This window comes from Cynocephalus volans, chromosome 2 (genome assembly GCF_027409185.1).
Source record: "Cynocephalus volans isolate mCynVol1 chromosome 2, mCynVol1.pri, whole genome shotgun sequence".
Taxonomy (NCBI): Eukaryota; Metazoa; Chordata; class Mammalia; order Dermoptera; family Cynocephalidae; genus Cynocephalus; species Cynocephalus volans.
In genome coordinates, this window is record NC_084461.1 from 126,173,770 (window position 1) to 126,198,281 (window position 24,512).

General features: G+C 41.0%; 2 protein-coding genes across 4 annotated transcripts in view; one reads left to right on the top strand and one right to left on the bottom strand.

The window, feature by feature from the left end:
• The window catches only part of ARHGAP26 (Rho GTPase activating protein 26), a 409,057-nt gene that overhangs the window by 176,991 nt on the left and 207,554 nt on the right, over positions 1 to 24,512 (top strand). The window lies entirely within an intron of this gene.
• On the bottom strand, positions 23,322 to 23,778 carry LOC134371195 (large ribosomal subunit protein eL32). The gene has a single exon (XM_063088225.1). It carries the CDS (start codon positions 23,727 to 23,729, stop codon positions 23,322 to 23,324), a length of 408 nt encoding a protein of 135 aa, XP_062944295.1. The 5' UTR covers positions 23,730 to 23,778.

Below are 24,512 nucleotides of genomic sequence, written 5' to 3' on the forward strand. Positions count from 1 at the left end.
AGACCCCTTTAAAAATCAAATGAATACTATGGACTCTCTAAGAAATGAGTTCACCCACAAAAGAAATTTTGACACAACGTTTATGGTGATTCATAGATCTTCTGAATCTACCCAGATTGCACATCTCCTGCATCTAGCAGCGTAGAATAGTATGTCCTCGTTTGACTGTTGGGAGAGCTCTCCGAGGAATGACTGAGGACAATTTTGTAATGTCATATATCAGGAATCTTGTTTAGATTATTAACACCAAAAGATTCTTTAGGCTTTTAACAAGGAAAATGGAAGTAGACACTGACCAGTTCCAGATGTCAGCCTCTTTGTAGCCTCTTTGGCCAGGACACAGCTCGTGCTGTCCCTGTGCAGCACGGAGCACACTCAGAGTGAATCCTTATAAAGCTTCCTGCTTACTTGGCTTTGCTCACTAGGAATGCCAGAATCTTGGCTGCAGCAATGAGTGGAGTCCAGCCAGTCTGGTTACTTCTTTATTTTATTTTATTTTTGTGACCGGTAAGGGGATCGTAACCCTTGGCTTGGTGTCGCTCGCACTGCGCTCAGCCAGTGAGCGCACCAGCCATCCCTATATAGGATCCGAACCTGCGGCCTCAGCACTCCCAGCGCCGCACTCTCCCGAGTGAGCCACGGGTTTGGCCTGGTTACTTCTTTAAAAGAATATCTGGGGCCAGCCCCGCGGCTCACTCGGGAGAGTGTGGCGCTGGTAGCGCTAAGGCTGTGGGTTCGGATCCTTATAGGGATGGCCAGTGTGCTCACTGGCTGAGCGTGGTGCGGACCACACTGTGCTGAGGACCACACTGTGCTGAGGGTTGCGATCCCCTTACCAGTCAAAAAAAAAAAAAAAAAAAAAAAAACGGAAGAATCTCTGGAAGGTTTCTTTCACTTAGACTTTTGAAGACAACAGAGGATTAGTTGGGGATGTTTTAACGCACACTAAATAATGAAGCCATGCATGGTATTAAGAATAATTATGAGGGTAGGTGGTCCTTGTTTATCTATGTTTTCATTATCTGATTCCCTGAAGTAATGAGCTTACCTAGGGAAGCAGAACTTATGATTAATTGAAAATATTAACTGATGACTGACCACTAATAAAATTAATCACAGCTCCAACAGTCCTCTCTGCTTAACACTTTCCTTCATTTTAGAACATCTTGTCTGTGTCCTCCTCTGTCTTTGAATGGCAGATAAACAATCAAAATGCAGGGCAAAGAGAAATCGTAAATCTTTTAAAAAAAATTTTTATTAGCATATTCATTGTTACAAATCATACTTATTCTTTATGCCCCTTATCCAATTGCTTCCCTTCCCGTTCCCCCTTCTAATAACCATAGATTTGTTCTCTCCATCTGATAGACTAAACTGTTCCTCTTTTGGTTTGTTGCCTAGATGATCTGTCCAGTACTGAGACAGGTGTGATCAAGTTTTCCCCTATTATCGTAAATCACATACTTCTGTTACTCTGGAGTGTGCTTTGTGGAGAGAGAGGACCTCTTTTTTTTGGCCTCCACTGGTGCCTCTCCTTGTGTCAATGAAGTTGAGAGTCTGGTGTTTCATCTACACGTTGGCTGTGACTGTTGCTATAGAGACTAGCTGCTTTTGCGGCAGCCATGCCTCTTGAGGTGGCTATGGAGGGCTACCTGTGCTACCTGTGTGAAAATGGTTTTTTTGGTGTGTTCTTTATCTGGTTGCAGCTGGGTTCGGCTTCCCCCAGTGCCACGCCTCAGCCCCAGCAGGGCCCCAGGGCAGTGGCGGCCGCTTGCCTAGTTGTGGCTGGGTTCTGCTTTCCCTGGCTCCATGCCTCATTCTAAGATGTTGTAAAGCAGTTGGTGGGGAGAAGGAGAAGGGAAGGGGGAGGGGAAATAAGGTGGGAAGATAGAGAGGGAAGGGGAGCATGATTGAGGCCCGTATCCCCACCCCAAATTCTGGTAGTGAAGACCAGGAGGCTTCCAGCGGCAGCTGGGTTGAACTGGGCTGTATGCAGATGTCAGGGGGGTGTGGCTGAAGCCCTTGGTCCCCTGCTGCCCCAGCTCGGGAGCCTAGGGTACTTCCAATGGCAGCTCAGTGGTTGTTGCTGAGCTGGTTGCAGATGGGGGGGAGTGGCTGAGGCCCTCAGCCACCAACCACCCCAGCTTGGGGGCCTGGGGTACTTCCCGTAGTGGCTCAGTGGTTGTCACTGGGCTGGCTGGGGAATGTCAGTGGGGCATGGCTGAGGCACTCAACTCCCCACTGCACTGGCTCAGGAGCCCAGGGTGCTTCCTGTGGTGGCTCAGTGGTTGTTGCTGGGCTGGTTGTGGTTGTTGGGGGGGGGGGGTTGTGGCTGAGGCCCTCATTCCCCCACTGCCCTAGGTCAGGAGACCTGGGCACTTCCTACACTGGCTCAGTTGGTCATCACTGGGCTGGTTGCAGATGTCTGAGGGGGTGTGGCTGAGGACCTAGGCCTTCTGTCCTCCCTGGCTTGAGCCTAGGGGACTTCCAGTCCTTCTAGGCTTTATAGGTGTTCTTTGGTGGTGTTAGACCTTTACTAGTTAATATCAAACTTTGTCTCTGATCTGTGGGTATTTTGCTTTTTCTTTCAGTTCTGTGTTGGATTATTCAGTATTCCCACCACTTAAACTCTGCACTGGAATTAATTTGTTGTCCTTTGGTTACTTCTAAAATGGGGGAACTTCCTGTGGGGACCAGCACTTGAGCCCTGTGGTTTAGCTAAATTGGTTCATTGCTGCTGATTCCCTGGGGAAGGCTTTTTGTGCAGCTCAGGTTTTAATGGTTGACCTTGTATGTACTTCCAGGTCTTGTGAGGTCTGGTACACTCAGGTTCATGGAAACTCTGATCTGGGCCTGAGTCTTTTCACAAACTGCACCCCCTGCAGTTCTATATTCCTGACCAGTCTTTACTGAGTGGTCCTGCGCTGATTGGAAAGCAGATCAGCTGTCCATGCTGTGCCCCAGTGTTCTCCTGGTGGGCCCATCTCCCCCACTGCCTACACTCCAAACACTTCCCATGGGGTGGACCCTGTGCTGGTCCCTTGTGATGACTACCAGCCTCTGAGTGGCTCCTTTTTTCAGTTGTCTGTAGTCCCTTGCTCCTGTGTGGGTCCATGGACACCCTGTTAGTGGTCTTGCTGGCCTGGGGGCCAAGGCCCTCTCTCCCCTGCTACCTCCAAGCACCTTCATATGAAGGGCACAGCTGTGGCTTTTGCCAGCTCTCGCTCTGTGTGCTCACCAGCTCCAGCCTTAGAAGCGGCTGGGAGCGATCAATTTTGAGTGAAGGGGCTCAAGATGGTGGGAGTGATCGTTTCTTTCAGTCATCATGGCTTCCCCTGCCTTCATGAACTCCATAGGTCTCTCCTCCTCTCCCCCTGAGCTCTAGCAGCCCCAGCTTGGCTGTTGTTGCTTTTTAATAGTTGTAAATTGGTTGATTTGTGGGAGAGAGTGACCCTGGGAACTGTCTATTCCGTTATCTTGACCGGAAGAGAAATTGTAAATCTTACAAAAGATACAGCATTTTATGAAACCTATGGAAGTGTTACTGGAGACCTTGACTTGTGTACCTAGTCATGGACAGAGAGAGGTTCAGCAGCATCAGAGCAGTTATCAGTTGATGAGAGAAAACATATGAGATGGTGACTTGATAGACACTTGAAAGGAGAATGATTTGAATCAAGGATTAAAAATGGACTTGGGGAAAATTGACGAGGCTCTCACTTATTTTTGCAAAAATGACCATCTTTTTTTTTTTTTTTTTTTTTTTTTAAGATGACCGGTAAGGGGATCTTAACCCTTGGCTTGGTGTTATCAGCACCACGCTCAGCCAATGAGCTAACTGGCCATCCCTATATAGGATCCGAACCCATGGCCTTGGTGTTAGCAACACCACACTCTCCCAAGTGAGCCATGGGCCGGCCCCTCAAAAATGACCATCTTTTTGATAGTGTTGCTAAAGTTGAACTTTAAAAACTATCTTAATATCATTACCATAAAATCTTGTAGGAAAAATTCTCTCTCTCATTAACACAACTTAGTCTTTTAGAATTCTGTGCACAGTTGAAATAAGAACTTAAATCTTACTTATATAAGGTAACGTTATTTTGATTATTTCATTTTTCAAAATATAGTTCCACTACCCACCACTTTCCTCCCACCCCACAAGACCACCATTTGACCATGAAATGTTCATCCTCATGTTAAGGGGATACGCTTTATGGCTTTGTCTTTGTACCAGTTACCTTATGGCTACCCTCTTTCCTATACTAAATGAGGCATGATAGGCAGTGGGTTTTGATATAGATTTCTTGATCATCCATCTCTGATCTAGTTTGATCTATATTTCTGTGCTGCACTGTTCTTATTCCCTGCTGCGCTGTATCGGGAAGCCTCTTCTTGCATTGCAGTGCACACTGCTTTTTATAGAAAGTGCTCCATCACTCTATGGCATGACTCAGAGTTCAGCCCAAGTACAGGGAATTCAGCAGTTGAACTGCAAAGTAAACTTATGCCTATCAAAACACTGCAAACATCTCTCTTTCTCTAGCCCCCTCCAGTTCTTCCTACTTGCATGCCTTGCCTTTTGCACATGCTCAGGTTCTCAATCTGGAAAGGTACTTGAACTGCGGCATAAGCCTTTGAGATAGCTTTTCTAGAGAGAATTTTATTTCATATGTTTCAGTTAAGAATGCCTTACAACTTTAAGATAACTTAAATACATTTGAAATAACACAGGGAAATGTGTATAAGGGCCCTTCTCTCTGTTTGTTTTAAAATAAAAATCAGCAGTGAAAAATTCAAAGGACAGATATGAAAATTTGAACAGAGGCCCCCAAGTATGTTTGGTTACTTTTTAATCAAGAAACATTTTTGGGGCTTTAAGTCATGTGTTTATAGATATACCACTCCCCCTCTCCCTGATTTGGCAGCCAGATTGTTTTAAGCAAGTCTTAGGATTGTATTGACTCAGCTTTTATGCAAAGATAAGTTCTGTAAAATGCCTAAATATTTAGTTAACTGCAAGATTGAAAAGTTTCTGAAGTGCTGTTTTAACCAGAGCTAAAAATAAATGCACCAATCATTTATTAAATATATTTAAAATAAGCAGTATAAGCAGATTCTTTTTTCAGCAATCTTCCTTCCTAAAATGTTGTGACCTTGAGATATAGGAGTGCTAATGTGCAGGGGAAAAAAATAAGTGCCATTGGAAAATTAAATATATAGAGAAAAATGTGCATGTTTGTTTTTAGTTCATCATCTAATGTAATATGGAACGGTTAAACTCAGACTATCAGAGCTGGAAGAGACCTTAACAATCATCGTGAACATTTCTTTTGTTCATGGGAAAAAGGCCCAGAGAAGGAAAATGATTTCCCTGAATCACATGAGTAGCTTGTGGCAGAGTCAGGACTAGAACCCAGGGCTGCTGGCTCTTAATTTTATGCTCTTTTCCTTATGTCATGCTGTTATGTGGACATTTGTAAGAATGATATAATAAAAGGTCATTTAGTTTATCGTTCTTTGGCAAACTTACTAGACACACACTTTACCCAGTGTGTTAGTTTTCAATCTATATAACAAATCACCACAAATTTAGTATCTTAAGACAACCCCCATTTAGTAGCTTATAGTTCTGGAAGCTCAGAAATTTGTTATGGTGTGTCTGGGTTCTCTGTGTAGGCTAGAAATCAGGGTGTTGTCTGGCTGTGCTATTATTTGGACTAGGAGTTTTTTTCCAAACTTATTCCTGAGGTTGGCAGAATTCAGTTTCCTATGGTAGTAGCACTTGAATCCACAGTCTTTGCTGGCTGTCAGCCAGGACTCACTCTTAGCTTCTAGAGGCAGCTCCACGTTTCTCATCACCCGACCTCCTTCATGTTCAAGCCAAGGACAGCATGTTGAATCCTCCCTATGTTTCAAATCTCTCCATCTTCTTTTGTTACCAGGCAGAGAAAACTTCCTGCTTTTAAAGAGCTCATGTGATTAGCTTAGGCCCACCCAATAATCTTTGTATTTTAAGGTCAACTTAATTGGGACTTTAATTATATCTGCAGAGCCCCTTCATGGTAATACCTAGATTAGTGTTTGATGGAATAACCACAGGATGGAAATCTTGGGGGAGCCATCTTTAGAGTTCTGCCTGCCACACCCAACTTATATGATGGCCAACTTTGGACAAACCCTACCATCTTTGATACTGTTGGGAACCAGGAAATAAAGTGAAGGGAGTGGGGCGGGAGGCAGATATATGGGACTGGCCTATTTTTGTGTTCCAAGGGCCCAGTTATGGAAATGTCCTTTAGGCAGCAGTAACTGTCACAAAACCCGTGCACTCGATTGCATTTAAGAGACAGAGACGTGGCCTGATGGCCATAGCTGAAGTTGTTTCCAAATAAGGCAGCTGGAACAACCTAATATAGCAAGAAGAGATTGTTGGTGGCAGAGGAAGAACAAAATTGTATTATAAGAGCACAGTGATCTTGGTTCAAACACTTCGGCCTTCCTCAGGGTGACAGAGGACCAAATGATAATGAGCCCAGGTCAACAGCAAAAGTTAACTTCTAGATACTCAGTTCAAGAAGAGAAAATTTATGGTATAATATGAAAGAAATTTCTATCAAAAAATAGTTTAAAGAGTTTTGGCACCTAAAAAGGCTAAGCTTAATGAGAAAAGTAGTCCACTTCAATGGAACACCAGTGGTTTCCCATCACTTAGAATAAAACCCAAACCCCTGGTGTGGTTAGAAAGGCCAGCATCATTGGCTGTCTTTCTGTTCCCCAGCATGCCAAGTTCTTTCACACCTCAGGACCTTTGCACATGCTATTATTATATTTGCTTATTTATGATTTGTCTCCCTCCTTTAGAATGGCACTCCTTGAATTAGACCTTATCTAACTCACCTTTGTCTCTCCAGTGTCTAGATCAGGGCCTTGCATGTGTTAGACACTCAGTTACTATTTGTTAGATGTTAAAAAAAAAAAAAAAATGTCAGGAGAAGTTAAATGTTTTGTCACAAAGGGAAGTCATGTCATAACAGGGAGTAGCACTCTCAGTTTTAGGAAATTTCAGCCTGTTACTGATTACTAATTTGGCAATTAGGATAAGAATGGCTTGATGACTAGCCCAAGGTCATACAGTTAATCATAGTAAGAGATAAGATTAGTATTCTGAGCCCTTGATATTTCCAGCCATTTTCCCACAAGGGATTGTTCTGTGTTGAAAATGTTCAACTTCCAGAGTTCTTATCTCTCTCAAATAAAATTGAATAAATGGTAGTTTTCTGATGTCCCACTTGAAGTGTTTTCAGTTCACTCTCCTCACTATCTTCATATTTTTTCTGCTTCTAAATTCTCTTCCAAATGTTGTTTTCATTTTCAATATCTGTTAAACAGAAATGATGACAGATCCATCTCTTGGTAGAAATTACACATCTTTTGAACTCTGGCCAGTGTTCCTAACCCTAAGCATTCCCAGCTTTGTTAAAAATGTTATTAACCCTTTGAGATAATGGGTTGGTATCAACTCTGAATTAACGAGAAATTTCAAAGGTTTAAGTAAAGCAGGAGAAATGTGAGTGTTGAAAAAGTATATGGGAATTATTTCTAAAACAAAATTTTTTCTGTGCTTCTACAGATTATACCAGATGTTTCATTCTTTAAAATTTAAATGAGGCTTATTTCATTTGGACAAACACCTTATGAATTTTACCACGACAAATTTAAAACGGTGCTTTCAGGTTTTTGCTTGTTTCGCCTTTTTTATATCCTTTAACCTTGGTTCAGCTTTCAGCCAGGAGCTGTAAACAGGAATTCACAATGTACTGTATAGGTGGGGTTACTTTTGGCTTTTAACTAATGTGAAAGAATAGAGGAGAAACAAACAAATAGAAAAAGGCAAGATGCTTTATGCCAAGTTTCTAGATTGTCTGTATTGTTGAGTCTGATATGATGTCTGATATTGGACATCTTTATAGTCTTAATCTTTCCCCAGCTTTATAGGCTGCCAGCCGAAGATCCACAAGAATTTTCCTTGTTTGACCAACAAGAGTGGTGACAGTTTTTTGTTTGTTTTTTAAATCTCTGGTTAATAAAGCTATCTATGTGCAAAAGCTTTGCCTCTACTTGAGTGGTGAAAGAAGTAACATGAACCCCCAAACAGCCAAGCCAGATGAGCTGGGGGTAGAATAGAGGTAGGCACAACTTTTTACATAATCACAGAGAGTGCTTAGCTCTTAATGCCTGCCTATCTTACTTGCAGACAGGTAAAGTAGGGGTGAAATAACTTATATGTTAACAGTGTTTCACATATTCATGCATTATAAAGGGATCACTGTGCCTTTTTTATTAGAATAGCTGCAGTATTTTTTTATAGATCATCAAATACTTAACAGAGGGGAAAACTGAAAGCTGCTGTGTTCCAAGTCATTAATGATTAAAAAGCAATCAGAAGTCAAGATAAAACAAAGTTAAATTATAATGATTTTTTAAATGAACATAAGGATCAAAGAGAAATCAAGATAAAGCAAACCTGAAATTATGCTATTTTGATGGATATGTGCCTAGTTTTAAATGCTTTAACTGACAGCAGTCTGAAATGCTATCTGTTTCTGTATAGATACCTGGCAACTGAAATAAAACAAATGATATTAAAATATAGCCCTTTGCCCTTAAGGATATTACAGTTAAGGAGATCAAGACATACAAAAGACGAAAAAAATGAAACATAAATAGGCTTAATGCAGTTTCTGAAACTTCAGATTTCCCCCTGCAACCTTGATTTTGGTCATACCCCACAACACTTGTTCTGTTTATGCAGTACTTTCCTTTGATTTGATTCAGTTTCCTTACTTACAAAATTTCCTTTTAAAAAATAAATGCATTTCTTATAACATAAATTAGTATGAGGAAACCTTAGAATTAAATAAAATGGAAACAAAATTATATTGTTTGTTCTAACTAAATACTTTTGCTTGCTAAAGTCTTTGAGCTTTTGTCCTACTTTTCCTCTTCTTTAAAAAAAAGAAGAAAGAAAAAGGATGTTAGCAACTGTTAAATGTTTAGACATGGTAATATTAAGTGGAAACTTCTTTTAGATGATATCACAAAGCTTAAAAGAGAATAGGAAGAGAATATCTTTCTTAAGTTGTGACACAGCCTGAGATACATTCCTGGGTCACCTGAAACCATCTCCTGCATGGTAGCTGTAGCGTATGCCCCATGCTTGGGGCACATAGGCTTAGGATGCTGCTGAGATCCAGCCATGGTGATTTTGTTGGTTTTATATACACTGGGAGTAGAGGTGAGCTTTTGAAAGCCATCCCAGAGTAAATTGGTGGAGCATGGTGATTTAAAGAGCTTATAAAAATGTGTAGTTTAATCTTTAGTAGACTTTTTTTTGTGGGGGAGAGGGGGTGTCTGGCTTGTACAGGGATCCAAACTCTTGACCTTGGTGTTATAACACTAGACAGTTCTAATATAAGCCCTTTACAAGTATTTTCTCTCTCCTCCTCCTTTCTCCTTGCATTTTGGACAGTTCGGTTTCTGGTTTTAGTGATTTGCTTTGCAGCATGCAGAATGACAATTATTCTGTAAGGCTGGGATGGAGGAAAGAATATAGGAAAGAGTCCCTTTCTCTTTGTGAGGACTCATCTCCAAGTGGAGTCACAAACAGGAAAACTGTCCTAATTGCACACATAACATACTATAAGAGGGGGCATCCATACTGACACAGATAGCTGTTAGGTATCTATGTGTAGATGACTTTTGGCCTCCTTAGAATTCCATGACTGACTTACCCCTGCTTCCAAGTGGGGTTCAAATTTGTATCGGTCTTTTAATTTTTCAGAGTGTTTTAATATATCTGATCTCATTTTATGTACGTGCCTTCTGTTGGCATGTGAAGCATAATTAAGATGGTAAAAGTGTGTGTAAATATTTGGCCTTCCAATTGCAAACAGAAATAACTTGGGGTTATCCTCAACATTGCTTCCTTCCGTTAGTGTGGATGATAAAATGTTGATTGTAGGTGCATTTAATTATTAAAACCCTTTAGAAAAGCTATATGGCCATTAAAAGCCTTAAGTTTTTTCATAGCTTTTGGTCTGATAATCTTATTGCTAGAAAAATTTATTCCAAGACCCTAATTGAAAAGAAGAAAAAGAATCTATACAAGATCATCATTCTCTTGTTATCTTTTATAATGGAAATAATCTGTCTTCACCAATAGGGCAATAAATAAGTAAACTAAGGTGTGGCAGTTTTTTGAATGTTTATACTGCTATTACAACTATAAATATTGAATGCAGAAGAATGATGCATTCAATAAATAGAAAAGTAAAATATGAAAAGGTTTTATTCACTAAAGGATAGAGGATGAATGTATGGGTGGGTGGATGGATGGAGGGATGAGTGGATAGTTTTCTAAGAACTCAAATCCAAATCAGAGTTTGAGGTAGAAGCAGTAGGGTGGAAGAATAAGCCTCAAATGTCGGTATATTCAAAAGACCAATCTAGGCAGTGAGATTAATGGAATAGGATGAAAAACACTAACTAGAAGAAGGATCTACTCAGATAACTTAATGAGCAGCATAGAGGGAAGGAAAGAACCAGGTTTGTTAGAGAACAGAGGGCCTTCAGGGCTGGTGAAGTAGCATTCTTGTGGGTAGGAGGCAGGGCAAGGTGGTGGATTATATGGGCTGGATGTGGGTTATACTGGCTGAGAGGTGGGTACACTGATGGGATCAGTGTACTTGCACGCTAAGAGCATCATGGCCCTGAGGCAAGGAGCCAACTTTGAGAACCAGTGTATCTAGGGGAGCCATTGCCTCTGCTGCCTTGCCTTCCTGCCATAGTCACTTTGCTCTTTTTACGTGGTGGTGTTTCGGTGACACTGGTTTGGAAACTTTGGCGGGTTTTTTGGGGGGAGTGGGGGATAGGTTCTTGATATGTTTGAGGTTGGGTTGTATATAGAAAATTAACAGGTGATTACTTTTTGGTAGGCAGAAAGGAAGAATGAAGCATTTTATTTTCCCTCAGTGTGTATAGAGAACCTGCAATCATGTACTTTTTGTCAGTACTGTTAGTAACATTAACCTGATGAACAAGGTGTGTATAAAGCATTGTCGAATAGGAGAGTTGGTTGTAGGAAAATTCCTACTGAGCGTGGTGCTGCACACATACTGACCATTCTTGAGCCAGGCCTTTACTAGATTGTGGGGATAGAAAGATGATTTCTAGTAGAGGGAGATGGACATATAAAAAAATAAGTGGAGCAACATCATGTTTATGAGCATGGTTTGATTTCAAATGCCAGAAAGTGCAAGAAAAAAATAGTTTTTGGCTTTCATTTCTGAAAATTTGAGAGGTTGACTTTGTCTTTCTGTTTTCCTCACTGTTGACTTCATCCTCAGGTTGTGTCTTTGAATGTGGGACTTGCCGGCCATCTGCTTCTGGTGGCTCCAGGCTTCTTGTATCACCTTCACAGCAGTAATCCTAGTGAGACTACTTTTTTCCCTATTGTTCTGATAAAAGTCTTGGAGTTGGCTCACATGCCCGTCCTGAGCCAATCACTGTGGCCAGGAAGGGGGAGGACAGAATATGCTGACTGGCCAGATCTGGGTCACAGGGATAGGAAGAGCAGGGATGCCACCTGGACTGACATTTGAGAAGGAGTGGTTTTCCAAAAAAGAATTAAGGTGGTGTTACCAGAAGTGGGAATGGGTGTGGGACCAGCACAGCAGTAATCTACGGATAGAAATTTTTATAAAAAATGGGCGGGCAAGGGAGAGGATGTGCCATTCACTCCAGAAAGGCTTTCTGGAAAAGGTGGCCAAGTCTTGAATGAATTAATGAATGAATGAATGAAGCAATCAAAGGCTGAAATAGCCATCTTTCAGGACACAGAATTCTTTCATATGAAACTTTAAAAAGTGTGCTTCTGTTAGTTTAAAATCTGGTTTCAGTCTTATTTTGGTGAAATTCAAGATTCTGTAATTCTTTAGGTGGCATTGGACATTTGAGTTTAAATGAATTTGAGGACTTAAACAATTTTTTTTGTTATTGATGTTCATTATGATGATACTTGGCATGATGGGTCTGCATATTTGGTACATATTCTACGTAGGAGGGAAGTAGCCTCAGATAACTGTTTCTCCTTAGCACCTATCATTCACAAGGGATTATGCTGGGTACAGTGCTGTAAACTCTTGATTAGTTGACGGGGCAGAATAACCATGGTTAAAAATAAGTAAATAAAAATAGCATACTTTTGAGGAAAATGAAATTGCAGAGGAAGGAAACCATCTATATTTTAGAAGTTTCCAATTCCTGGAACTTGACAATAGGCGGTAGGAGAGCCTTCTTACTCCCTTTCTGGTCAGGTGTGTCCTTGCCTCCTTGCAGCCTTGGATTAGCTGCTATCTCCTGGGCTGGGGGCCCCCAGGGTATAACTAATTAGCTGTAATGTGGGAAGCTTAAGCAGGTTTAATCATATCTCTAAGTAAAAATCTGTTTCTTTTGATAGTCAGAACTAGAGCACTCTTTTCTGTGCCTGCTCATTTTTTAAAACTGAGGCTGACGATGTAAATTGCTGACACCTTTTGAGTTCTTACTGTGTACCTTTCTTTCTGTAAAGAATGTCACATGTATTCTCTCATTGTCCTAGGAAGTGGATGCACTTACTATTCCTGTTTTGCATTTGAGGAAACTGAAGTTTAGAGAGGTCATATTGTGAAATCTTTCAATCCAGCACCAAGCTAATCTGGGAGAGCTTGAGGGCCTCTCTGATGAGTGCAGAGAAAGACAAGAAGGAGCTGACATTGAGGACATTAATTTCATTTTTTGACTGAGCAATACCTGGGGATTAAGATACCAAGCAGTGATAGACAGTTGCGAAGTCACTTGATGGAGAAGAGAAAGTGAGAGGCAGTGGGGGGCCTGACTGGCTGGCTAGCCCTGATCATTGGAAGGCCTGCCTTCCTTTTACTTCTCTTTCCAGACCATTTAATAGTGTAGTTTGCTCAGAAACAAGCTGTGGTACAAAGGCTTCCTTCTAATATTTGAAAAGAAAGCTTAGCTGGATAGGGACTTAAAGATAAAAGCAGGGGACTGCCTTGAAAGATTATTACCACTTTGGGCCATTTTTTGTGTTTGTTTTTTAATGAAAGCTTGATCCCAAACCTTTGTATTGTATTATTTTAATTTTTTTCTATGATGGTAAATATTTCTATGTATTGGATATAAGGTTTTCCAAGTAAATTTATTTTATTTTATATTTTAGTAAATTTTAACTGTTATTAAGGGTTGTTTTAGAATAGTACTTCCCGAACTTCTTTAGTCCAGTTAACTGAGAGTTAAGTGCAGGATGAAAACAGAACTTGACAGCTCAGAGGGGGTTAGAATGAATGCCTGGCATACAGAGAAGGATGTTCATTGCAGCACTGGTAAAAAAGCTGAGATAGATAGATAAAAAGGCATTGCTTAAAATGCCTTACTAATGTGAAACCAGTTCATTCCGTTCTGGTGTGTCCATATGGTGGAATATCGTGCAGCTCTTTTTGATGCAGGCCTCTGTGTACTGATAGGAAGAGTGCTGCGACAGTAGTGCCATCTAAAACTTTTTGAGTAATATGATCTCATTTGAGTAAATAAAAGGATGTTTATGAGTTCTGTGCACATGCTCTTCCTAGTATATAAATAATGTCTAGGGCTTGCATTCAAAAATTTAACAGTTGAAACCTTTGAAGAGAGAATAGAGGACTTTAACTTTTAATTTTTAATTTTTTTGGTATAGTTTGTTTTTACCCCATGCGCATGTAGTTTATTTAAAAATAATAGTACTGAAAACCTATTGGTTACAAATGAATAAATGTGAAATTTAAACAGTAAAGTAAGTCCATTTAAAGTCCTTAATTAAAAGAAAACCATGAATGTATTTCTAAGAAGCTGTTACATACCCTTAAGACACAGGGCATTTCCTTTTTTTCTCTCCCTGCTCTCAGGTTTTATGAAACTGTAGTTATTTATTCCATGGATGTTCAAAAGTAGGTCAGCAACACAACTGAAAAAAGACTCTGTTGGTTTTTGGGAGTGGTGGGAGGAAGGTGCTAGCAGAGGATGTGAGGTTTGCTTCCTTGATCTTCCTCTGCCTTTTTGTGTTTCTTGCTGGTTTCTAATCATTTTCCTCCGCTTTTCTACATACATTTTAAAGATATTGTTTTAGACTAGGCAATGCTCTAACATTTTGAGATTATCATCTTGCCTTCTGTATTTTTACAGCACATTTTTATAGTCTATTTATTTTCTTATCTTTTATATGATCAGTTCCATTAAATTTTATATCTAGCGTCTTATTGTTTCTGATATCATTTAGTGTGTGTGTCTGATTTGGGTCATTCCCTTACTATCCTCTTCCTTTTATCCCTCTTATCTCTGTACTTCAGTGGTTGTTTTATGAATATCTGGATAATTCAGTGTATCTGACCCAAATAGCCAGTGGAACTTTTCTTGACCTCCCTAGTTACAATATCTGAAATGAACCATCAGGCAGGAAGGGCTTTGGTTCTTGAAGTTGTCTTGTTCTCCTGACATCTAAATCTTGGCAGGACAATGCCTACAGGCTCCTTGTTAATGTCTGAAACTTAGAGGCAACAACCTTTTTTACATGGGCTTTTCATGGGAATAGATGAATTCATATACAACTATTGTTTAATGTTTTATTTTTAAAAGGCAATTACTTTAAATACTGATTAAATTGACAAGTTTTTTTAAAAAAAAATTAACTGATTTAATATATTAGTAGTTGTAATTGCTGTCATCATTTGTGGATGAGGAAGCTGAGCCTCCTCTAGATTCTCCTCTAGATCCTCTGACTGCAAGGCTCCAGCCCTGTGCTGCGGTTTCCATCCACTGTCTCCCCAATTATACTGCTGAAAGTATTTGTTAAGCTCATCTCTGGGAAAGTGATACATCTTTTTGGAAATAGCTTGTCCTCAACTATTTAGCATCACTAATATTTTCCCTTTTTGTTCCTTCCTTCCTCTCTGTCTCCCTCCCTCCCTCCCTTCAGCCCTGTTGTTTTCAAGACCTTCCATTCCATTTTGCTTGCCATCCTTCTCCAGTACACATCTCCATTCTCACACTCTGCAGTTCACCAGAAGAGTGGAAAATTGCTTTTTCCATTAATTCATTCCTGACTTGCTTTTCCTGTAAGATCTAGCACCAGACACCTCTTCTCAGAAGTCCTGCCTGACTTAGCACATCTAACTTCAATTATTTCAAATCTCCATTACCCTTTTGCATATAGTTTTGAAAAATCACATCTTAGGGGCTGGCCCGTGGCTCACTCGGGATAGTGCGGTGCTGATTACACCAAGGCCACGGGTTCAGATCCTATATAGGGATGACCGGTTAGCTCACTGGCTGAGCGTGGTGCTGACAACACCAAGACAAGGGTTAAGATCCCCTTACCGTTCATATTTTAAAAAAAGAAAACAAAAGAAAAGAAAAATCACATCTTAGTTACTGGGTGGTTGGTGGATGGGAAGAAGTTTTGTAATGGACATGGTGGCTTACCCCCTCGAGGATTGCAATTCTGCAGCTATAAAATGAAAGGGGTGGGATTAGGGATTTGCCTCTAGGTTAGAGTTTTTCAAATTGTTTCAGGAATCTCTGAGATTCTGTCGTTGTTGAGCTGAAAGGAAGGCTTTCTCCCAGCTCTCCCAGGGCTTCCTTCCTTTCATCTTTTTGTTGTTCTGGGGTTTCACATTCGATTTTATCTATCTGTGTGTCTGTCTGTCTGTCTGTCTATCTATCTATCTATCTATCTATCTTTGATAAAAGAGATTAACAGTTTTAAAACCACCATGTTAGATGATTCTAATATGGTCATTGTCTCTTACAATTAGTTACTTAATAGTTTTAATTTGACTTGGCTTTGTTCTTTAGATGTTTCCTATGTGGTAGTCTTCCAGTGTACAGTAGTATATACACTTTATTATTCTGGGTACCTAAGATTGCTTAATAAAGGATTATAGAGGATAAAGTTAACTCCAGTCTTTGTGTCATGGGTCACCTGGTTAGTGTTAAGAAAGCATGAAATTGATTGATGTACACCATACACACATTTATCTTAAATGAATTCAGGTATAAACATTTTGCAAACATCTGAAATATATTTAAAATGTGGCCTCTGAACACGAGTAACTGCTTTGTCTGATATTCAGCTGAAGAAACCGCCATATGGAGGGAAAACTGTGGAATGTACTAACAGGCAGTACAGTACAGTTTAAATAGAGCAAAATATATTGTCCTGTGTGTGCAGCTTACGGGTTTTTCGAGAGAAATCCTCAATCTCTCTGGATTTTGCCTTAAATGTTAGCTTTAGAAACTAACACCTAAGTAAGATGTCACATCACTGTGTTCTATTTCACTTCACTGGAAGTTCTTTCCTGCAGAGTATTCTGCATATTTTTATCACATGGTGATGATTTTATAATACCATTTTACTCCTTTAAAAGCATTTTAAAAAATGCCTTTGAAATAGGAATATGAAACCATTTAAGAAGCACCTCCTTTAAGGAAATTGTGAGTTTATAAAGTAAATAAGTGAACTGATGTCATGCTAGTCTGTGCTGAACAGCTACTGCTTCTGAGGGACAGGAGTTATCAACTGAGGAAGGATAGATCCTTTTGATCTCCATTTGGTCCGTTTGCTGGCCCTGAAAGTAGCCCAAGAGTAAGGTCTCTGTAATGCCAGGACATGTGACCCAGTCATTATTACCATATTGTTATATAGTCTCCATGAAGTCCTTAACATTCATATATAATAAATGTATCTCTTCAATATAAATTCAAGAAATAAAAGCTTACCCAAATTGAAAAATGCAAGGTTCATAAGATATGCTGCTGGGAAAAGATATTATCTACATACCAAAAATATAAATTGAGACCTTATTAAACTAGATTGGAAAGACAGTTCTGTAGAGACATCTGGTTCCCTGTAGGTGGAATTTCAATCTTAAAAGCAAGCATACAAGCTCACTGTGTGAACTAGAGAATTTAGATTCTGAACCTGCTGGTACAAGCTTTTCTTTGTTTGGCATCATTCTCAAGTAGGTTCATTGTGTCAAAGATAGGCCACTGTAAACCAGCAGCCCCTGGTTTATGCCCTAGCCACTTACCAGGGAAGAATATATCTCCTTCCTAACATTCCTGCAAAAGTTTTGAGGCTGACTTTTTCATTGGCCTGGGCCAGGTCCTGTGTTCATCCCTGAAGTGGTCACTGTGACTGAGGCCAGAGCTGAGTCATATGCTAGCTCTGGGGTTAGTGCCACCCAGCCACACAGACCGGATGGAGGAAGGGGAAATTGAGGAGTTTATCAGTAGAAAGGGAAATGGATTTGGGGTAGGCAGAACCAACAGATGTCCTTCATAATGAACAATTGCAAGGGGTCATATAGATAAGTTGTAGAGGGTGCTATTGGTGACAATGGGTAAAGAAAATTATATAAAAGTGATACCTCAACCCTGAGTTTTCCTTTGAGATTATGGTTTCTCTCATTTGATGATCTTTGTCTTTTGTTTTGTGGCATTGCTGGGCCAAAAAAGAAAACTTCAAACAGATATTCAGCTGGCACATAGTCATCAATTAACCTTATTTTGCAAAGAAAGAAGGCAGAGGAAGAATCTTGTTTTGAATTTTTGATTTGCTTTATAAGCACGTAGAAGGTTGGAAGATTTTTGTTGGATTGAATTGACTGGAGGTTTTGGGGCTACCACAGGTCCTCAGCCAGATGGTTTTTTCCCTGTGGGACATTTGCCTCAGGTCTTTGTGCTGAACACAACAGTTTCCTGGGTAAGGAGACATCCTTTATGTGCTTGGCTCCTTCCAAAGCAGCTGTCTCCAGAAGTCACTAGCCATCTCCCGATTAAGAAAGAAAGTGGAAGGTGGAAGGGAGAGGAAGCAAAAACATTTCACACTTTGCCTTCCCAAAGACAGATCTGCTGTTTTCCCTTGACCACAAAGATTCACTGAGGAAGTCAGTGAGTCAGAGATGCACCAGGGTGTAAGTTGTCAGCACAGTTCAGTGAGCTTCTGGTATCTTGTGTTTTTCTGTTCTTGCCACTGCTGCTTTCCTTCCAGGCTACATTCACCAGCATGAAGAAACAGGAGCAGTATACCTTGAAAGGTTTCATCAGCCATGGTCAGGGTGGTTGACACATCCCCTATGGAGCCGTGAGAAGGTGACCTGGTTCCTCTTGACCACTCTGACTTTATTTTCAGTGATTCTAACATCTTGAAAATATTTTGCATTCAATCCTGGGTTCTTTCAGACCTTCCCATAAATGAACACATTCAATCTTAAAATGTCTTCTTTCTGCATTAATTGGGGTAGGGTCAGATTTTGTCTTCTTGGGTCTTAGCTTTAGAGGAGTCTTCAAGGCACATCTGAGGCATCACAGGCCCCCAGAGGTAGATCCTGGTTAAAGGATGCTCACTTTCTTCAATAGCAGTGCCTCCCCAAATTTGTTTTTCAACTTCTTTACCTCTCTTTCTCTCCTGCAATGAGATGTAATGTCTGACAAGTCCTCGGTTCCCTTTGGAGAAAGGTTCACTGTCCAAGAGGTAAGGACACTTACCTCTTGTGTCCTTATGGGGAAAGTACATAGCCAGTGTTAGCCAGTGGCCTCTCCCATCATTGATCCAAACTATTCAAAACTGGAAACTGAAACACCAGTGTAGAATGATGGCCAAGAGTGTGGTCTGGTTTCAGACAACCTTGTTTGAATTCAGGCCTCTTCCCTCACTATTTGCATGATCCTGTGCCCCAGATTCTTATCTGTTAAGTGGGAATGATTTTAGCACTGACCTCATGGAGTTTTTAGTATAGTTAAATGAGACAATCCATCGAAATCACTTGGTACAATACTTGCCACGTAGTGAACATCCTATAAATGTCATTATTACTATCTTAATCCTGGAGCTTTATGTTTAGAAGGGAGTTTGCCTTTTTTTGTGAAGGTTGAAATTTTTAAAAGTAAAAACTTGAGGGGAAAATAGAAAGAAGCATAATGAATGGTATTATGACCAACCATGTTTCACCAACCAGCTTCATCAAATCTCAACACTTTACCATGTTTACTTTAGATTTTTTTAAGGGATATTTAAAGCCTCGTGGACTCGTATCCTCTGATAAAGCAATGTTACGGGAAAGGAAAAGGGAGGGGAAACTGTTTGAAACAAAAGTAACTTCAGACACCTAACCAAATGCAACGTGTGGACCAGCTTGGGCCCTGATTTGAACAAACTAATGACAAGAAAAGACCTTTTTCAGGCAGTAACGGAAATCTCAGTGTGGACTATCGGATGATATTAAGGAGTTATTAATTTTGTTATGTTCGATAATAACATGGTGATTATGAAAAAAACTTATTAGTTTAAAGAAGATGGGAATTTGTAAGAAAGAAATTCTTTTTAATGTTTCCTCTCTTTTCTCAATAAATAACAATGTTACTTTGGCAGTTTAACTAGGTGTTGTTTCCTTCTCTCTACCTCACCCTCCTAGTCTACTAAATTCTGAGGTCCCAGCTGCTGTCAAGGTTTTTGCTCCATTCTGGCTCAGTTTCTGTGCCCAGCTGGAGTGAGTTTGCTCAGAAAGTGATTGTTCCCGGCTAAGAAACTTGGTGCATCCAGAGGGTACCAGGCAAGCTCCTTTTGATTCAATTCCACTTAGGATTGGACAAACATAGATGTATCTCTTGAGGACCAGAAATACCACCAATGGGGCCACATTATCAAGCCCTACAGAAGAAAACAGTGGGGACAGACTGACTGCTTTTGAAGTATTTTAAAATTTCGTCTGTACACAATTAAGGAAAAAGGAAACTTGTCAGGCAGAGTCCTCAACTTCTGTACTAGCTGAATTGTTTGTCTCCAGGGCAAGGAGGGTATTTGTGTGAGAATTAAGGGAAACTGCCCCCACTGAGAGCCCAGACCCAGGAGTTAAGCCCATGTGAAGTTGACTGTCTACAGGCACTGTTGTGGGAGTGCAGGAGGGGAAGGGAGGCTGTAGGTGGTAGGCAGACAGCACTTGCTGTCTACTGTAAATCTCTGACCAGCAGCTAGAATCTCTGGAGTGAGGTCTTCAGAGAGGAATGTCACTTTGGGTCAATCACACTCTGTTGTCATTTTCCAGTCAAATCTATAAATGTGTAACCACAGCCCAGATCAAGATACAGAACATTTTCAACATCTCATAAGGCTCACTAGAGCCCTCAGTCAATACTTCCCTCTCTCCCTCCCTCCCCTGCCCTTCCAGGTAACCACTATTCTGACTTCTGTCATCATTGATTAGTTTCCCTATTGTTGTGCTTCATGTAAATGGAAACATATAGCATATACTCTTTTCGTGTGGCTTCTTTCATTCTTTATGTCTGAGATTCATCCATACTTGCATGTAGCAGTTGTTTGTTCTTTTTTATTGCTGTGTAAAGCATGTCACTCTAGGGAGCATGTCACTATTTATTCATTCTCTTGTTGATAAACATTGGGTTGTTTCTAAATTTGAGCTGTTATGAATAAAGCATCTAGGAGCATTCTCCTCCATGTGTTTTGATAGCCATAAGTACTTATCTCTCGAGTATATTCGTAGGAGCGAGATTGCTGGATTGTAGGGGCAATGTATGTTTACCTTAGTAGATAGGGTCGGACAGTCTTGCAAAATGGTTGTATTCATTTCCATTCCCACCAGGAATGTGAGGGTTCCAGTTGTTCCATATCCTCACCAGTGCTTGGAATTGTCCATCTTTTTAATTATACCCATTCTGGTATGTGTGTAGTAGTATCTCATTGGATGTGTATTTGTATTTCCTTGATGAGTAATGATGTGGAGACCATTTAGATACCTTCTTTTGTGAAATGCCAGTACCATCTTTTGACCATTTTTTCCTTGCAAATATGTCCTTTTTATAAATGCAAATATGAACCTCAAAAATCATCATGAAAACAAAAGTGCAGATAAAGAGGTTGTATGTGGTAGCATCACCACCTGGTTAGTGGTAAAGAGCATAGGCATTGGTGTCTGACAGCATGGATTCAAGTCCCAGGCTTCGAACCCACTAGTTTGATCTTTAATTAACTTTCTGTTTCCTCAACTGTGAAACGGGGATAATAACAGCACCTGTCTCACCCAGTGTGTTGGGAGGATTAAATGAGATATGTGTCGCTTACAGTGCAATGCCCAACACACGGTAAGAGGTCAATAAATGTTAACCATGCTGGTGTGGTGGTGGTGCTGAGGAGGAGAAAGGGGAGATTCCTTTTGGAGCATGGGGTGTTAGAAATGTGTGAGCATTCAGTTTTTAGTACCAGGTGGTAGAGCAACCCCTTTCTCCCACTCCATCTGTCTGGCTGAGATCTAGTTGTCCTGCTGCCCATCCTGCACTGGCACTATACCAGCCATTACTGTATGGGGCCTTGGGTTGTCACCCTGACTCATTGGATGGCTCAACTCATGAAGTTCTCATTCCAGCTCTGACCCAACCATTTTTTCCCCTTCCACTTTGAGTAAGATGGATAATGTGCTTTTATTAAGTGTCTACTTCTCATAGAGCTCTGTGTGCCAGGATATTTCTAGGTAATATTTCTATGACCCAAAAGTTCTGATTCCAGCTCTCAAGAAACTTAACACCCAGTTAAGTCTAATAATAAGTAGCAGCCCAATTGTTTGAGTGTTTACTGTACCACACACTGTTCTAAGTGTGTTCGTGCAGTAGTAGCACATCTAATTGTAATGCTGTTCTTGAGAGGTGTGTACTATTATTATCTTTGTTATCAATATTGGGAAATAATGCTAAAGCTCACAATGTTTGAACTTAGATCCAAACCCATTCTCTTAATGCTGTTATGCCTCTCCTGAAACATTTCTTCCTGGCACAACTTGCGCCACACACACAAAGTATTAACAACACACAAGCACAAACTATAGTCTAAATTTCCTAGTGGTCTTTCTCTAGTTGTGCGAGCACCGTCCCCTGCTTCCCTACTTTCAGGAGTAGTGAGGCCATGACTTACCTTGCGATTAGGTTTCCTAAATCTGTAAAGTCTGCTTTATTAGCTAGGGTGCAAGTTAATGTTTTGAAAGTTCTTTGAAGGTCTAAGTGTGTTCCCGATAATCACTGTTATTAAGAGCAGCAAGCTCGCTATTTTCCTATAGGGCAGAATTATCTTCTAGCAGGTGATCTTTCTGTATACTTTCTACTTAAAAGGACTAATTGCTTCCTCCTTCACTTCTCCAGAACTACAGGCAAAAACTGAAATGGAGTTGCCTTTGTCCCTGGGTGGGGAGAAGGTACTTCCCTCAGCCTTGGCACTATCACACCCCCAACTTGGCTCAGAACTAATTCAGCATCACCACTGCCACTGCCCCCTCCCCTTTTAAACTTCAGAAATTCCCAACTGAGTGAAAGGTTCTCATCTTCCTATGCTCTGTTGTAGTTATGCATCTGCGTACATTTCACTCTGTAGCTGTTGACATAGAAAAGGGATACTTGTATCCTTTTTGCATTACTCCACTCAGAAGTCTTTTCACCAATCGATTTGACCTCAGCTGCTTTTTTGCTGCTGTTGCAGGTAAGCTAGCCTTATCCAGTTCATTTTATGCTGCTTTTGAAGGCTAAGGAAGCCCTGTGACCAAATGTTTAGCAGGCTGTTCAGACCTGCTGGATGGATGGCTTGATGTTTCCTGTCTTACAAGCACCTTCCATCCCCCAAGGCAAAGGTGGAAAACCCAGCAAGTTACATAAGTTGTTGGAGCAGTCCAGATGGCTGGCTGCTGGCCCAGGCAAACTCTGCTTTGGAAAACTTGGGAATGCCTGCACTGGCAATAAAACATGGGCTCGTTGTTAATGAGAACAATCATTTTGTTCAGCTCTGTGAATCAGAATAGCAGAGCGAGATCAGGGCTGTGATCCCTTAAACATGGCTGCTGGCTTCTTTCTGGGGCAGGACAAGGGGGTGTCTTATGGCAGGAAGGTGTCTGTCCCTACTGTTTGAACTTCACGAAACAGGGAAGAGTAGGTGGGACTTCAGAGCAGGAACTACACCATTGTACAGCGTGGCAGCCCTGTGGAGTGGAACGGAAGGAAGGCATCTGAAAAGGAAGGAAAGGATCTCACCAGCAGAACGAGCCAGTCCTGGCCTTGCTGTTTTTCTGCCCAGTGTCTGATTGTACCCTTTTGTTGTATACCTTTCTTCTTGAGAACTTTTTTTTTTTTTGCAGTTTTTACGGTTTTACTTAAACAAATAAAACGTGCACATGAGCTGTCTATTCGTTTTCTTCGCTGCGCAGCCTGGCATTGGGATTGGTGACTTTGATGGCCAGCTGGGCTGCTCTTTCCACAATGGCTTTGCGGTTCTTGGAGGAAACATTGTGAGCAATCTCAGCACAGTAAGATCTGTTGCACATCAGCAGCACCTCCAGCTCCTTGACGTTGTGAACCAGGAGCTTCCGGAAGCCGCTGGGCAGCATGTGCTTCGTCTTCTTGTTGCTCCCATAGCCGATGTTGGGCATCAAGATCTGGCCCTTGAATCTTCTCCTTACTCTGTTGTCGATGCCTCTGGGCTTCCGCCAGTTACGCTTAATTTTGACATATCGGTCTGACTGGTGCCGGATGAACTTCTTGGTCCTCTTTTTAATGATCTTGGGCTTCACAAGGGGCCTGAGGGCAGCCATGATGCCAAGTAACAGATAGCAGCCACCTCCGTAGGTAGCGCCGAGGAAGAGCGAGAACTTTTGAAATGACATAGTTTCCTCAACTCTGACTGTAGTTAGCCAAACTAGCCCCAAATTGCACCCTGGGTTTGTTGAACCTGCCATTTCTAGAGTAGGAGGAAGATGCACAGAAACTGAGGTAAGACACAGATAACCACTGTTAGATATATGTATGTGTATACATTACCAGTCTTTTGTTCTTCAGTAGAAAAGAGTTCATTCCAGGTTAAGAAAAGGGTCACTCATGTATGAATTTACTTCAAAAAAACAAAACAAAAAAAATCCTGAGTGAGGCCCTGGGACCTTCCATTGGGGCAGCCAGGAGTGTGGTTCACAGGATGGTCATCTCTGGGTCCCCCATGCATTGCCTTGACGTGACCAGGAAGCAGTAATCCAAGGTTCCCACCCACCCACAGTACTACACACAACCTGGCATTAAGGGTTGGTGACTCTTTTGTGCAGGCAACCTAAGAGCTGCCTGGGACTGCTGTGCCTCCCCAGAGCAGCCCCAGAGAGCTTACCCAGCACACCACATCAGGTTGCCCCAAGTTGGCTGATGTTGTAGAATAAGGACAGGTCACCTGACTGTCTGCTCTTCTAGTGCACCTGAAATGGAGACAGTTGTTTATGTCCTTGATATCTGAGTCTTATCTGTCCTTGCTACCCCATGGTGAGTTAGACTTGAAGATGCTAATTCTTTGTTTCTATTGCTTTAAAAATGGCTTTATAAACTGGAAAGGAAAA